This window comes from Hippocampus comes, unplaced genomic scaffold, assembly GCF_001891065.2.
Source record: "Hippocampus comes isolate QL1 unplaced genomic scaffold, H_comes_QL1_v1.1 scaffold36, whole genome shotgun sequence".
Classification (NCBI taxonomy): Eukaryota; Metazoa; Chordata; class Actinopteri; order Syngnathiformes; family Syngnathidae; genus Hippocampus; species Hippocampus comes.
The window spans coordinates 2,745,229-2,759,795 of NW_017805695.1; the positions used below are offsets into that span (position 1 = coordinate 2,745,229).

General features: G+C 41.8%; 1 protein-coding gene across 1 annotated transcript in view; it reads left to right on the forward strand.

The window, feature by feature from the left end:
• b3gat2 (beta-1,3-glucuronyltransferase 2 (glucuronosyltransferase S)) overlaps positions 1-14,096 on the forward strand; it is a 53,194-nt gene extending 39,098 nt beyond the window's left edge. Inside the window, exons 3-4 of the mRNA XM_019882252.1 lie at positions 3,837-3,985; positions 13,125-14,096. Coding sequence (XP_019737811.1) covers positions 3,837-3,985; positions 13,125-13,211 — 236 coding nt within the window. The 3' untranslated portion in view covers positions 13,212-14,096. The remainder of the gene's footprint in view (positions 1-3,836; positions 3,986-13,124) is intronic.
• Positions 14,097-14,567: the final 471 nt, after the last annotated feature.

The following is a 14,567-nucleotide window of genomic DNA, read 5'->3' on the forward strand; positions in this document are numbered from 1 at the left end:
AAAATGAAATACCACGTAGGGGTTTTTTTTTTTTTTTTTTTTTTTTTTTTTTTTTTTTTTTAGATTGTGGCCATTGAATGATCTCAAGGTTGTCGGTGGAGTATCAAATTAGATTCTAACATGAACAGAAGCTAGAGTGGACTCTTGTATATGTTAGAGTCTGACAGCAAGCCGCGGCAGTTTCAGAGTGCCTGAACTGCATCTGCGGAGTCAAATATTTATCTTAATGTTAAAAAATAATGTACCATGCTGCATCGTCTCAATACACTACAGCAGGGGCGTCAAACTCATTATAATTTAGGGCCCACATGGACAAAAAATCTATTCCCGAGTGGGCCGGAGCGGTAAAATCATGATATATAATTTCAAACAATTGGTGTCAATGTGACACCGATTTTTTCCATTTGCAGGCCATCTTAATCAACAAAGAAAAACAACAGTTGCCGGTCCGCGAACAGCATGTACCTGTCTCAACCGGTCCATGGCACAAAAACGGTTGGGGACCACTGATGTACATGACAGAAGAACAAGAAAAGCTCACTCAGAAGAAATAATGACATCATGTCAAAAACGATACTTTCATGTGCTAAACTGTAATTAAAAAGAAGGCAATTAAAAAAAACAAAAAAAAAAAAAAAACCATAAGACTGAGCCGAATGTCCGGAACAGGCCCAGATTACAACCCCCTCCCATTGTGAATCTCTAGATGCTAATGCTAATGTCAACACCGGTGTAATGACCCACTTTTGATTACTTCAGCGGTCAGCAAGCTATTAGCTTGTTACAAATGCACGAGCGCTTCAATTGCCATGATAAGTAGCAGCCTAGTTTACAGACATTGGTGCCAGCAATCATCAACGGCAATGCATGTGCATTGAAACTTGGTCATAACTTGCTTATGTCAATGCCGAAGCGTGTGCTATCATTGTAGAAAATGCATCCTGGACTTTTTTTTTTTTTGGTTTGTATGTTTTTGTGACATTCACGAATATGAAGAGTGGCAACTTTTTCCCCGTACGAGCGTTAACGTCGCCATAAGCTCAGGCGTGTCATTTCTACCTATTTTGCATTTCTATGGTTTTCAGAATGCATTGTGTGGTGAAATGCATTCAATTTATGAAGTTAGAAGAATGTTAGTCCTTCTCATATGTGTTTGTGTTACGAGTCGTTGAATATCTGTCAAATTTAACACCTTTCTCTTTGATTTTATTTGCACGATATGACTGAAAGTCGTAGTAACATCCAGGCCAATTTCTGGTACAACTTGCTTTGCTTGTCCGAGCATTGCTTTTAAACATCAACAAATTTGCCACAATGATTGAAAGGCTTCCAGAATTACTCGTTTAACTTAACTATACAAATAAAAAGAATCAAGATTATGGTAAAAGTGTAGTGCAATAATTTTAGAGATTTTGTTTGTGTGACATCTTGGGGAGACCGTTTCTCCAGTCTGGCCGTACTTATTTTTATACTTTACCGAGTCATCTCACGGGCCGGTTCGTGGGCCTAATCCAGCCCGCGGACTGACTGCACATTTGACATCCCTGCATTAGCGTGTACACCTTTTTCCTATTTGTTACACTATTTGTAGACACTATGGACGGCTGGATGGAAGTGAGACGAAAAAATTGGTCGCGTTGTCCCCACCAGTCCCGCCGCACACCAAGCGAGGTGGCCGAACACAACACAACTGCACGGTGACTAACACGCACAAACCATTGACCTTGGCACATATAATCACTTGGGTTATTATCCGGTGGCCAACTGCTTTGCACATCTGCCTTACACTTCAGTATCTGGGCCTTTGGTAGACTAGAAAGACGAACTGACAAGGCTATGCTTTTGGACAGAGAATCTGCAGGATCACACCAATACATACTGTACTGAGTAAATAACCTGCAGTATAAAGACCATGAGACAAATGAATAAGCAATTGAATCAATCATGCATTATTTTTCAGTCTTGCTTGTCCTCCTATATGGGATATACGCTGGACTCAGTGCTGGCCCGTCTCAGGGGACATTTAGACTAACAACCTTTCATACTGATGGGTAATTTAGAGTGTACAATTAACCCAGTGTATCTTTTTCGGAATGTGTGAAGAAGGCGAAATACCAGGGGAAAACCGATACACGTACCGGGAGAACATTTGATTTCCACTCAGGAGGGCCACAGCCGGTTTTCAAACCAAGATTGGAACTTTGAATCAGACATGTTAGCCACAATACCATCAAGCTGCAGTTGATTCAATACTCAAAAATGTAATGGAGAGAGTCAGAGCACAACCCGCCCCCGCCCCCTAAAAAACAACCCCGCAATTGTAACTAAGCGCAAGATAAGCTTGAAGATGTACAGTTACGAGACGACTCTCTGGAGTAATGTCAGCTCCCCAAACAGCAAACAAGCAATAAACAAGTTGATCTCGCTGAGCTGTGGGCCAATTAGCTGCGTTAGTCAGCTTTCATTGAGGTCTGATGAGCACAGATTTTTATATGTTCAAAACAACTCGAGGCAGTCAGATATTCAGAGGCCAGCGTCTTGAATTTTAAGAGCTTCTGTCAATAAAAATGACTGAATACGCTCGTAAAAGTGCTGGCAAACTCAGACTTAACTGCTGGCTGAGGCGGAGAGAATAGTATCGCCATCCAAGCGGAGGGTAACAATGGTACTCAATCCTCATTAACGACCATTCTTAAGACCACATTTGACGAGAACTGTGTCCATCATTTTTCTAGTATACTATCATTATAGTTTACTTTGAATAACTTCAGTCATGCCATTTTTTTTTTTCATGGAGATCGTCTAAAAACACTAACAGTCTATAATTATCGTTATCACCTGATATGTAATACTTGTATATCATGATACATTATTCAGCCGTATTGCCCAGTCCTGGCAACTATCTAACTTAAAACCTAATGAAGTGTTTTGTTCTTCTCAGTCCGGAACTGACAAATGCTCGTAGCATTGGGAGGAGCCACAAATGTTCCTGCCGCATCTCTTGCCTATTTGGGCACCGAACAAAGCAAACAACGCAGCATCTCTTTGTAGACATGCCGGTTGAGCTTTTGTGATTTTTCTGACAATTTGTGCAATGTTGCAACTGTTAGCTTGCCCCATCATTATTTGTTTTTACACCTTAATGCCCTTCACGGCACAACCCACTCAGTTTTTATACCCGCCGCCTGTTGGGACACTGACCAGGAATCGAGTCCACGACTTCCTGCATGAAATGCTGCACAACACTGCCTAGATGTATTTTAAATAATTTCATATTTACAAGAAAATGCCTCTGTACTGTGCAAGTACAGTGTGTACTAATTGGCAACACTTTATTTCACAAACTCTTGTCTCACATCAAACAACAGAAAACGAACGCGTTCGTTGCGTTTTTATGGAGCGTTCCTAGGAGCAACTGTTTTGAGTAATTTATGCTTCCAAAGTAATTTCAAAAGTCAAATAGTTAGTACCCCTCACACATGCATTTATAACAACTTTTAACCAGGTTGATTGTATTGTATTGCAGACAGTCCATTAGAAAACTATTAAAGCTCACCTCAGCATTGTCATCAGGCTTCTGAAGCTTTCCAAACCGTTCCATCTCCATAATAAAATTACCGCAGGGGAATTGCATACCTCCGTGGTAAATTAATTTCTTATCAGCCATATCATAGTCATTAGATACATGAATGCGTGCTATCATCATTACCTGGTGTGATGATAATAGCCTCATAATGAGGCTTTGAATGCACGCTGGCTCACCTCTTCACGCCTCCCTCTGTCCTTGTTCCACCTTGGCTCCCTCTCTCCCCTCTCTCCTTTCTCCTTTGCCGCAGGTTTTTCAGTGAACCTCCAAGTGATCTTGGCAAATCCGAGGGCACAGTTCAAGAGGCGGGGCTCCCAGCCAGGAATGCAGGAGTCCGACTTCCTCAAGCAGATCACCAAGGTGACGGAGTTGGAGCCAAAGGCCAACAACTGTACTCGGGTTAGTGAGACGGCACCTCTGTTTGGATGGAGACTGAATGGAAGTGCTTTCCTCAATGCAACAATGCAATCTGACGTGCCCGGTCCATAATATTAGCATGATTGTGAAGTTCAGTTTCCTAACTTTACATTGTGCATCTTGATTTTCGTGCCGTGTTTGGGAATTTAGCAGACCACGATGCACCATACGGGGCTTTCGGTGGACTGATTTTCTTTTGCACGCCCCCGGCGCATCTGAAAAGTTGGTGGCTGAAAATAGACTGGCTTTTACACCAGCTGAACCAAGTGTAAGTTGCGGCGCAGGTGGTGGAACGCAATTTTGTCTGTCATCTGTCTATCTATCCATCTCTCCTTCTGTTTATCGATCCATCTCAACCCAATTAAACTTTTTTGAGAATGCATGAGGAAGCCGGAATGCTCTGTGAACACCTACACAAGCACAAGAAGAACTATATAGTTATCGGACACGAAACAACACAATGCCTCAGGTTATAATGTGTGTGTGTGTGTGTGTGCGTGTGTGTGTGTGTGTGTGTGTGTGTGTGTGTGTGTGTGTGTGTGTGCGTGCGTGCGTGCGTGCGTGCGTGCGTGCGTGTGTGTGCGTGTGTGATCCAGACAAAGGGAGGAAAAAAAAATTCATTAGCTTGCAATGGCTGTTCTCTCCCCATTACTGTATTGACAGCATGAGTCATGCTTAAAGCCAGTGGCCTGGTCTAAACTTAGACGTACGTAGCTTGAATAGACTCGAAACGGTTTTATGTGACGCAGTCAATTGTAGGTCTGTGCTTAGACAGCTAAGATCGATGCTGCTCATCTTAAATCACCACAGCCCCTTTTGGCAATTGGTTTTATGAAGCCACTCGTCCTCTTGACAACCGTCACTGAGGCGCCTTCAAAGACCTGCTGAGAAATGGATTCTATTACCCGCTTTCAAGGGAATCATCAACTAAAAGTATTACAGTCCAGTGTTTCCCGGCTAAACAGCTTGTATTTATTTGGTTTTTTTCCCCCCCTCCTGTTGTTTCGGCACTGTTGGCATTTGTTACTGAAAGGAAGATGACCTTCAGACCGAAATGCAATTTCCTTGCAGGCTTGCAACGCGTCTATTACTCCATTATTCATTTGGACTTGCACATTGTTTAGTGCTTGTCCCCAAAGTAATTTCATGCCAGATATTAGTATTATTTATTAAACCTTTAATTGGTCAATATCTGGGCCCCCGGGATTTTTTTTTTTTGTGCCAGTTTTGCTATTTTTCATATTTTTGATCATTGGTGTTGTATTTATATTTCTCATTAATAGGCACAGTAGTCGCCTCCTTCGTTTTACTGTAATGGCTGAGTAAGGTCTGAATTTATCTGAACAAATTTGTATGAGAATGCAAATACACCACACTTAAATGAAAAAATTAAGCAACAGATGACAAAATAGCAGTGTAGTTTATTTAAAAAAGACAATGAACTTTATTTTGACACGTCGTGTGAAAAGTGCTGCAAAAACACACTTTGGAGTTGTGCTGCACGGTTCTATTTAAATATTCTTAGGATGATAATGATAATAATTCGTTCAATGAATAGATTTGTAAAATAACCCAGAGGGATTGTCTCACTCTGTTGTCATATTTATGAACGAAATACACTGACATCGAACACACATCATTGGAGCACTTAAGCTGCCTGTCCGCACTGCAATCGAACCCACCAAAATTATGTTCCACAAAGTGTGCTAACATTTAGACCTATTTTTATTTTTTATATTTTTGCGAATATAAAATTAGATCTACTTTTCGTCACCAAATTGCAAGATGCGCCAGGGGTGTGGCAGGCGCGTCAGCCCTAACGCCACCCTGCATTTCTACACTGACATCGAACACACATCAATGGAGCACTTAAGCTGCCTGTCTGCACCGCAATCGAACCCACCAAAATGATGTTCCACAAAGTGTGCTACCATTTAGACCTATTTTTATTTTTTATTTTTTTGCGAATATAAAATTAGATCTACTTTTCGTCACCAAATTGCAAGATGCGCCAGGGGTGTGGCAGCCGCGTCAGCCGCAACGCCCAGCCGTTTTTATGCCAAGCGCACGGCCGCGGCTTTCGAAAATAGGGCCCCAAGGGTCCACTTCAATCTACGCAATAACATGACCTGGATGCGACATGAATATAAAACACGGATTTTAGCAAACACATTTGTTTCTGTTTTTCATATTGTAACAATAACTTCAATATGACTTGGCAATTGTGCTTATTAGGCTACTTGGAAATGCCTTCCTAATTAATAATGATGAAAGTAATATGCCCCTGCCGGAAACAGCTCGCACAGTACAGTTCTGTTCCTGGGGAAAAGTGGAATTTTGAATGCAATATTGAATACACACTATTATTTACCATTGGGAAAACATAACATAGTGACAACCTTTTTTTCAGAATTTGACTTCTGTACCATGTTATGTGCCTTAACCCTTTTATACACCCTGTAACCTGATAACATGATGAGCTGTCCACTGTAGTCACCGCTGGCCCTGAAAGGGTTAAATTGCAAACACAATAACAGTTTGAGCTTTGCCTGGCCATATTCGTAATTGTTAGATCGTTTGTAGCCACCAAAAAGTTGAAGCACATTTTCATTTCGCGCTCTCACAACACTGGTAACCATTGATCAACCCGTCTTCTGCCATCAAACGCCTGCCTCTTAGTCCCAGATTCTGTTTGCCTAATTTTACATTTCCTCTTTTCTCACTGCATTTTGTGCCAATTGAATGATAATGCAAAGCTTCGAGATCTGGTTTTGCACTCGTGGACAGTAGGCTAAATGGACGCATGAGCCAAAGGAGAGCTGGGTAGCAAAAGTTAAAGAGCCCTCCAGTTTTATTTTGCTTCCATGTCCAGTGATGTCATGATGTGGGGCACAATAAATATTGAATCATACTGTACATGGGTGATTTCAAGAATGTTGAAACATTTAAACCCTGAAGTCACATTCATCTTGTGTCCAAAAAAAAAAAAAAAGCAACATTAGTTTTATTTTATGTGGCAATGAAAAGAACACAATTGAAACTACTTCTCCTTATGGAGTGTGAGTGCATGTGTGTGTGTGTGTGTGTGTGTGTGTGTGTGTGTGTGTGTGTGTGTGTGTGTGTGTGTGTGTGGCAGTGCAGTATGTCCCTGGAGGATTATTGGTTAATGTCTCCTGCAGGGAAGAGGATAAATATTCAGACCTGCTGGCTCATCATTTACAGTCGACTGCTGCCGCAGCTGCCGCTGACAGCTCTGTGTTGAAACTATCGCAACGATTATCAGCCCCATTACCTTTAATGGGGCTGATATGAATGCTGGCCTTTAACAGGCTTTGACACCATCAGTCATTGCAATGGCAGTGACATCATTACTCAATAAAAGCTCATTCCAGTCACAGCATGACATCACTCAGTTCATTAATTAGCCTGGGGTTGCGATCAGAGTAAGCCATACCTGGTAGTTCTTGTCAAATGGGCCGCGTTTCTCGGTGTAGTTTGGTACAAGTGTCTAAAACGCAGGCCAAAAGTGCAATGGACTAAACACCAGGAACTTTTTTTTCCTGTGACATCTCAGCTGGTTTGATTGGGTTGGAACTGGAACCAAAGGCTCACTGGTTAAAAAAAAACAAAACAAAATGCCAGTGTGAACGCTAAGAAGCCTTTCTGATGTGGTGAACAGACGCAGATTTTTGCCACTTTTCCACTACACGCTAAAAGCTTGGCACCTCTGCTTGGGATCATCATCTTTTTTTTTTTTTGTCCGCTTCAAAATCGGAGAGCAACCACAAAAAACAGGCCACATTCACTGAAAGCATCGGCCATGAGGTGAATTGCTATCCAACATCAGTTTCTTGTATTTGCTTCTTTTTAGCCGAGGTGGCACTCAAAAAGGATGACTGACGGAATGCATCTGTGTATTCATTTTGGTGTATTTGAGCAGAAAAGACTGAATATTTGCTGTTAAGTCTGTTTCCATCAACAGCTTTGAAATTTCGGTTGAGCAGGAGCACACATAAGAAGTGTGGCAGGAAATCGATAGTAATGATATTCCCCCTCCGCTTGCCGCAGTTGGAAAGATCTCCTTCATTAGGGAGCGCAACAATCATTGCTTGCTTTCATCGCCCAAATTTGGCCACGGATCCTTAGTAGCTGTTGTGAAAGCGAACTTTTTTGGCTGCGGTGCTAATCTCGCTTCCTGGAACCTTACATGGTCTTCCAATTCCGACAGTAAGTCTAAACACAGGCTAGATAAGATAAAGACGAGGAGTGATGGAGTAGTGGTACACTTGTCTGACTTCGAACCAGGCAGTGTGGGTTCAGTTCGCACTCGGTGACTGTATGCATGATTGCCTGCCTTTTTATGTACCGGTAATCACTTTTTGCCCGGAGTCTGCTTGCTGGGATCGTGTCAAGCTCCCCGTGACCCCGAACAAGATAAGCGGTGTCGAAAAATGGATGGACACAAGGAGACGCGCCTCAAAGAGGACTAAAAAAATGACACTTGGGTTGATTTCGTTTGTACGGACTTTCAGGTTTTTGATACGTCGCATTTTATTCTATTACTATGGGCTTCGTGGGTCTGCTGATCTGGTTTGCTTTCTTTAGTGGCTCTACATATGGATTGTATGCCGTTTGATCCATTTGTTGATTAGGTTTATTGCAAGAGTGCTAATTAGTCTTAATTGAAGGGGAAACAAAGAAATTAATTGATGTTTTCGAACTCTTCCACTTCAAAAGTCCATTTAAGGTGACTCTTGGAGACAACGTTTGTAAATAAATCAGAGGTCTTTGAAACCAAAATGTGTTATTTTCTGGTAAAATGATGCTGACAAATGATCCTTGGTTGTAGTTGCATATCATCGTCGGCCACATTGTCAACCTGCCTCAGTCATATTTCAGTGGTTTTGGAAAAAAAAACCTCACATTGGTATATATTTTTTAAAATTCATCTTGTAAGAAAACTAAAGATTAGTGAACAAGCGCCCCCCCAAAAAAAATCCCAATTTGTGTTTGTGTTGTGTAGAACAGACAAAGTAATTATTTAACAAGTTCAGTTGTTAAAACATAACAAAAGACACAGGCTGTTTGTAAATTTGTGTATCTGCCCCTGTCACCTACATCCTCGACAAGCTATTCTAAAAATCTTGGAATAGATTTCTATTTTTATATGAATTTGTGTGCGTCTGTCCAAGTATAATCTAATGTTTCACTGTGTGTGTGATTATTCGGCACATTTTTGGACTGCAATTACATTTGAGATCTAAAAAACAGGGGGGCCCGTTTGTCGACTGGTTAGGGCGTCGACATCACAGTGCAGAGGTGCAGGGTTCGATTCCAGCTCCGTCCTCCCTGTGTGGAGTTTGCATGTTCTCCCCGTGCCTGCGTGGATTTTTTCCAGGTACCCCGGTTTCCTCCCACATTCCAAAAACATGCATGGAAGGCTGATTGAACACTTGAAATTGTCCCTAGGTGCGAGTGTGAGCAGGGATGGTTGTTTGTCTCTGTGTGTCCTGTGATTGGCTGGCCACAGGTTCAGGGTGTTCCCTGCCTACTACCCGAAAGCAGCTGGGATAGGCTCCAGCACCCCTTGCGACCCTTGTGAGGATAAAACGGATCGGAAAATAGATGGATGGATGGACTTAAAACGCGCACACACACACACACACACACACACACACACACACACACACACACACACACACACACACACACACACACTTTAAATATTAAAAGAAAATCAGAGAGGACATTGCATTGGTAGTTTTACTTATGGAGTTCATTCTCAAACATGTAATTCTGATGTGGAGAAGGCTTCTCTCTCTGCTCTCTCTCTCTGCGATTAAGGGGAATAAAACACCCAGGTAAAGCGTTTTGTCTCCAAGTCCCCTCAAGGAAAAAGAGAATGAGTGAGAGTACAAAAAAAGCGAGAGAGAGCGCACACAAAGCTATAAGAGAAAATGTCAGATATGCCAAATGTGATAAAAAGGAGCAAGATATTCCAGGGCAATGCAGAGGCCAATCTTAGTGCATGATTAATGCAAGTGGGCACGCACGCACACACGCACACGCGCACGCACACACATTCATACATACTGTACATACACACACTCACAGTCCCCACAGCTCTGGCATAGTTCTTAGTGGATGCCGCATTAGTCTCGTTAAGTATGCAAAGTGGACCAATTAGTGGCACAGTGGGCAGGAAGTGACATATTCCAAGTGGAGAAGCCCATAAGCGCACACTTGCGGTATTTTCAGCCTGCTATAAATCAAAGCCCTGTGAATCTTAGAGTGCAAAATGTTGCCATGGAGCCACAAATGTCAGCTACAGCTGAATTATAAGATAATTAGCATCAGGCCGGAACCAATTAAAAAAAAAAAAGGAAACTAATGAAATGACTCTTGGCACTCTTGCTGAAAGGATGACTGTTTGCATGCCTTGTAGTGTTTTCTCACCGATGTGCGGTGACACTGACTGTTAAGTGTGTAAAGAGCTGCAGAGACGTGTGTTGTGTTTTGCTTGGAGATGTTTGGTGAGGTGTCAGACTGGAGAATCCCTCCTGGCACATACCAGTAACAAGCAAAATACAATGGAAGATGAGTGCAGTAGTCCCCCCCCCCCCAATCAAAGGAAAACAGACTGGAGTACTCGTTTAATACATTTTAAAAAACATACATCCTACATTCAAAATAGTCCGTCTTTCCTTCCATCTTCACGCTCCTAATTGGGCACCCGCTAACGATTGAAGAATCCCTGTCCGTCAAGGTCATAGGCAGCGAGGAGGTCTCCGGGTTTTGAAGGGAGGTTTCTTTTTTTTCCTCCAGTGACTGATGTTCGCAATATGCAAATAATGTCATAAACAAGTGGAGCTTATTAAACAGGTTTCCTACATATTTTGTCTATTTACTGAAGCTGCCTATTTGGATTAACTGCTGCTGTTTTGTTTGTTTTTTTGTGTGTGTTATTTGTTTACACCGTGTGTGTAGACATTACTGATCAGCAAATTTAGATATACCAATTCATAATCACTCTTGGAGATGTGTGATCCACACTGGATTTTTGCCCACCAAACTGCAGGCGGAAGCAACAAAGTATGAACATCCAAATGGGGTCACTGCTAATTCAACCACAAAAATTGTGATTATCCGAATAATCGATGGAATCTTCGATAAGATAATCAATTACCAAAACACACATTTTCTCTGCCAGTGTTTTAAAATAATCACTTATAGAAAATCACAATGCCCCATCACTGGTGAGCTATTCTCTGAAGTGGCCCGCGGGCTACTTATGTGGTCCTTGGGGGCTCATGGGCACCACGTTGGTGACCCCTGCAGTATATGGAGACCCCAAGGGCCATATGGGAAGTCAATCCTTTTGTAATTTAAATCCAGCCTTCGTGGTTGCATTTTGTGACACGACATCAAAACTCTGTTCATTAAGCCTTTCTAGGACAGTGGTTACTAGAGTGGACAGTTTATCGTGTTATCAGGGTGCATGAAAGGGTTCAGCACCACTCTTCAAACAGTCACATTTTTAATCATTTTTTGAACATAAACTAAGATAGAAACTGCATGTCTTTTTTTTTTCCACAGTCCTGTTTCGGTCTTCACTTTTATCCCCTCACTTTACAGTTGGGGAGGGGCAGGGGGGGTTCAGTTCAAAAGAGACTTTCCTAATCTCAAGACAAGATAACGCAATCAGCTTCATATCCCTTTGGGTCGTACGGTTCTCTGTCAGTTTTCATTAAGATCTAAGGGGGCCCCACCTACCGTATGAAACAAATATATCCATATATCATCACAGGCAACTTGACTAAGCAGTTGTCCTTACGTCTGCTTATGAGTGTGAATGATGTGCCCTGCGATTGGCTAGCAACCAGTGCAGGGTGTAACCAGTGCATAGGCTCCAGCACACCCTTTTCTTTGCCTTCTGATCCCTTATATGTTACCCTTTGAGAACAACATTGTCCTTGGAATTTTAGGTTTAATTATTTGTGCCAGAACATCCAAGGGCCTAATATTGTGTTTAACCAACCAGATGGAGCATGAGAGGTACTGCAAAGAGAAATGCAAGAAACTGAGTGCTTGGCACATCGTATTCCAAAATATTTTCGGCTGTGATTGTTGCCAAAGGTGCGTCAACAAAGCAAAGCGTCTAGTCAAGTCCATGTGATTGCTTCATTAAAAAAAAAAACTTATCAAAACAATAAAGGAAATATTTTTTCATGCCATTGGCAGGTGCTCTGTTCTTTTGTGTGGATTTTTTTTTTTTTTTACATTTTGAAATAAGTTTAAAACAAAAAGCAGAGAATATTGTATTATTGGCAGTTATGGAGTTTGTGGAAGAAATAGCCACTAATATAGATAACAAAGAATTTACTGTTGGGGTCTTCCTAGATCTAAAAAAAGCTTTTGACACAATAGATCACAGTATATTATTAAAAAAACTAGAACGATATGGCATTAGAGGTGTAGCTTATAAATGGATAAAAAGTTATTTAGAGGACTCTTGGGGCTGACAGAGGGACTGGAGTAAATCCCAGCTGACCTCGTTCCTGGACCGATTATCTATCAATTGGAGGGCAGCAATGGGATGTCCACAGCGTTAACGGCTCCACCGCAAATGACCCCAAACAAGACAATTAAAACCGTGCATTTCTTCCATCCTTGGTTGTAAAAATAAAAATAAAATAAGAAACAGCATTGTGTTGAAGTCTGAATGTGATTTTTATTTTTTGAAGCATTTAAGTATTACTGGTGGTGCATAATACTGATGTAACACTAAACATTCAAGACTTGTGGTCTGTCCAAAGTACTTGCCTACATCGTCTGACATGGTTTACCGTAACGTTTCTCAGTGTTAATGCTCATGAGAATTCGGGATATGCATGAATTCACTTTCGATTCTGTTTGACAGTGGTGCGTTTCTTCATCTGGATCGACAGGCAGGAAAACAGAAACAGAAATTTATTATGATATGTTTTGGATGCAGTGGTGACACTGGCAACAGCTGCTGCTACATAGTGTAAAACTATGATCACCTGCATTCAAGCCAACCATTATCTTTTCTTTCGTAATTCAACTTCTTTCTTTCTTTCTTTCTCCCCTCCACCCCCAGGTGCTGGTTTGGCATACACGCACTGAGAAACCACACCTTGGAAATGAGACCAAGCATCCTAAGGACACGGTGCTCATCGAAGTGTGAGCGACTGCATGAAGAAAAGTGTATTTTAAAAGGGATTCTGGATTCGAGATAGCTGGCATTTGCTGGTAGCTCACGCTCGCTCCCTTCAAACAAGTGCATCAGTCAAGACCTTGTCAACATGAACAGTGAGAGCTGGACAACACTAAACAATGTCACTCCATCTATTTTCAAGACCTGAAGGACTCTTGGGGCTGACAGAGGGACTGGAGTAAATCCCAGCTGACCTCGTTCCTGGACCGATTATCTATCAATTAGAGGGCAGCAATGGGATGTCCATAGCGTGAACGGCTCCACCACAAATGACCCCAAACAAGACAATTAAAACCGTGCGTTTCTTCCATCCTTGGTTGTAAAATATAAAAATAAAATAAAAAACAGCATTGTGTTGAAGTCTGAATGTGATTATTTTTTTTGAAGCATTTAAGTATTACTGGTGGTGCATAACACTGATGTAACACTCAACATTCAAGACTTGTGGTCTGTCCAAAGTACTTGCCTACATCGTCTGACATGGTTTACCGTAACGTTTCTCAGTGTTAATGCTTATGAGAATTCGGGATATGCATGAATTCACTTTCGATTCTGTTTGACAGTGGTGCGTTTCTTCATCTGGATCGACAGGCAGAGTGGAGATCGCCATTAAGCAATGGTTAATTCGTTGTATCTTGAAGTAAATCAAGCAAAAGACTGGATCATGTCTCATCTAATTTGCGGTCTCAACAACGTACCACCAATCGCTCAGAATTTGAGCAAAATCCACCAGGGCACTTTGCTGAATGTAAGTAAGTGTCACGATATTCTGAGAGAAATTGGCAGTCAAGAAAATTTGCCAAATGCTCATCCTCAATGTTGAATCCTGAATGAAAGCTACCTAGCCATGTGGGGGAACAGTATTTGCCGCCTACACCTAATAACTGCTTGGGTCACTCTCAGCAGTAACAACTGAAATCAATTGCTTTGTTTAACTGGCAATGAGTCTTTCATATCTCCATCGAGATATTTTGGCCCACTCTTCATTGCAGAATTGCTTGAATCCAGCAACACTGGAGGGCTTTTGCGCATGAATGGCCGTTTAAAAGTCATTTCATAGCATTTCAGTCGGATCGAAGTCCGGACTTTGACGAGGCCACTTCAAAACCTTCATTCCCACCACCAGCAACCTCCAGCCCTCAATGTCTTTCTGAAGTTGACTTACCTTATTGTTGCATTGTTTTCACCATTTGTGGATAATGGTTCTCACTGTGGTTTGCTTGAGTCCCAAGCCTTTAGGAATGGCTTTGTACAACCAGACTAATGGATGTCAATTACTTTGTTTGTCATCTGGAGTACAATATCTTTGAACTGTGCCATTTTGTT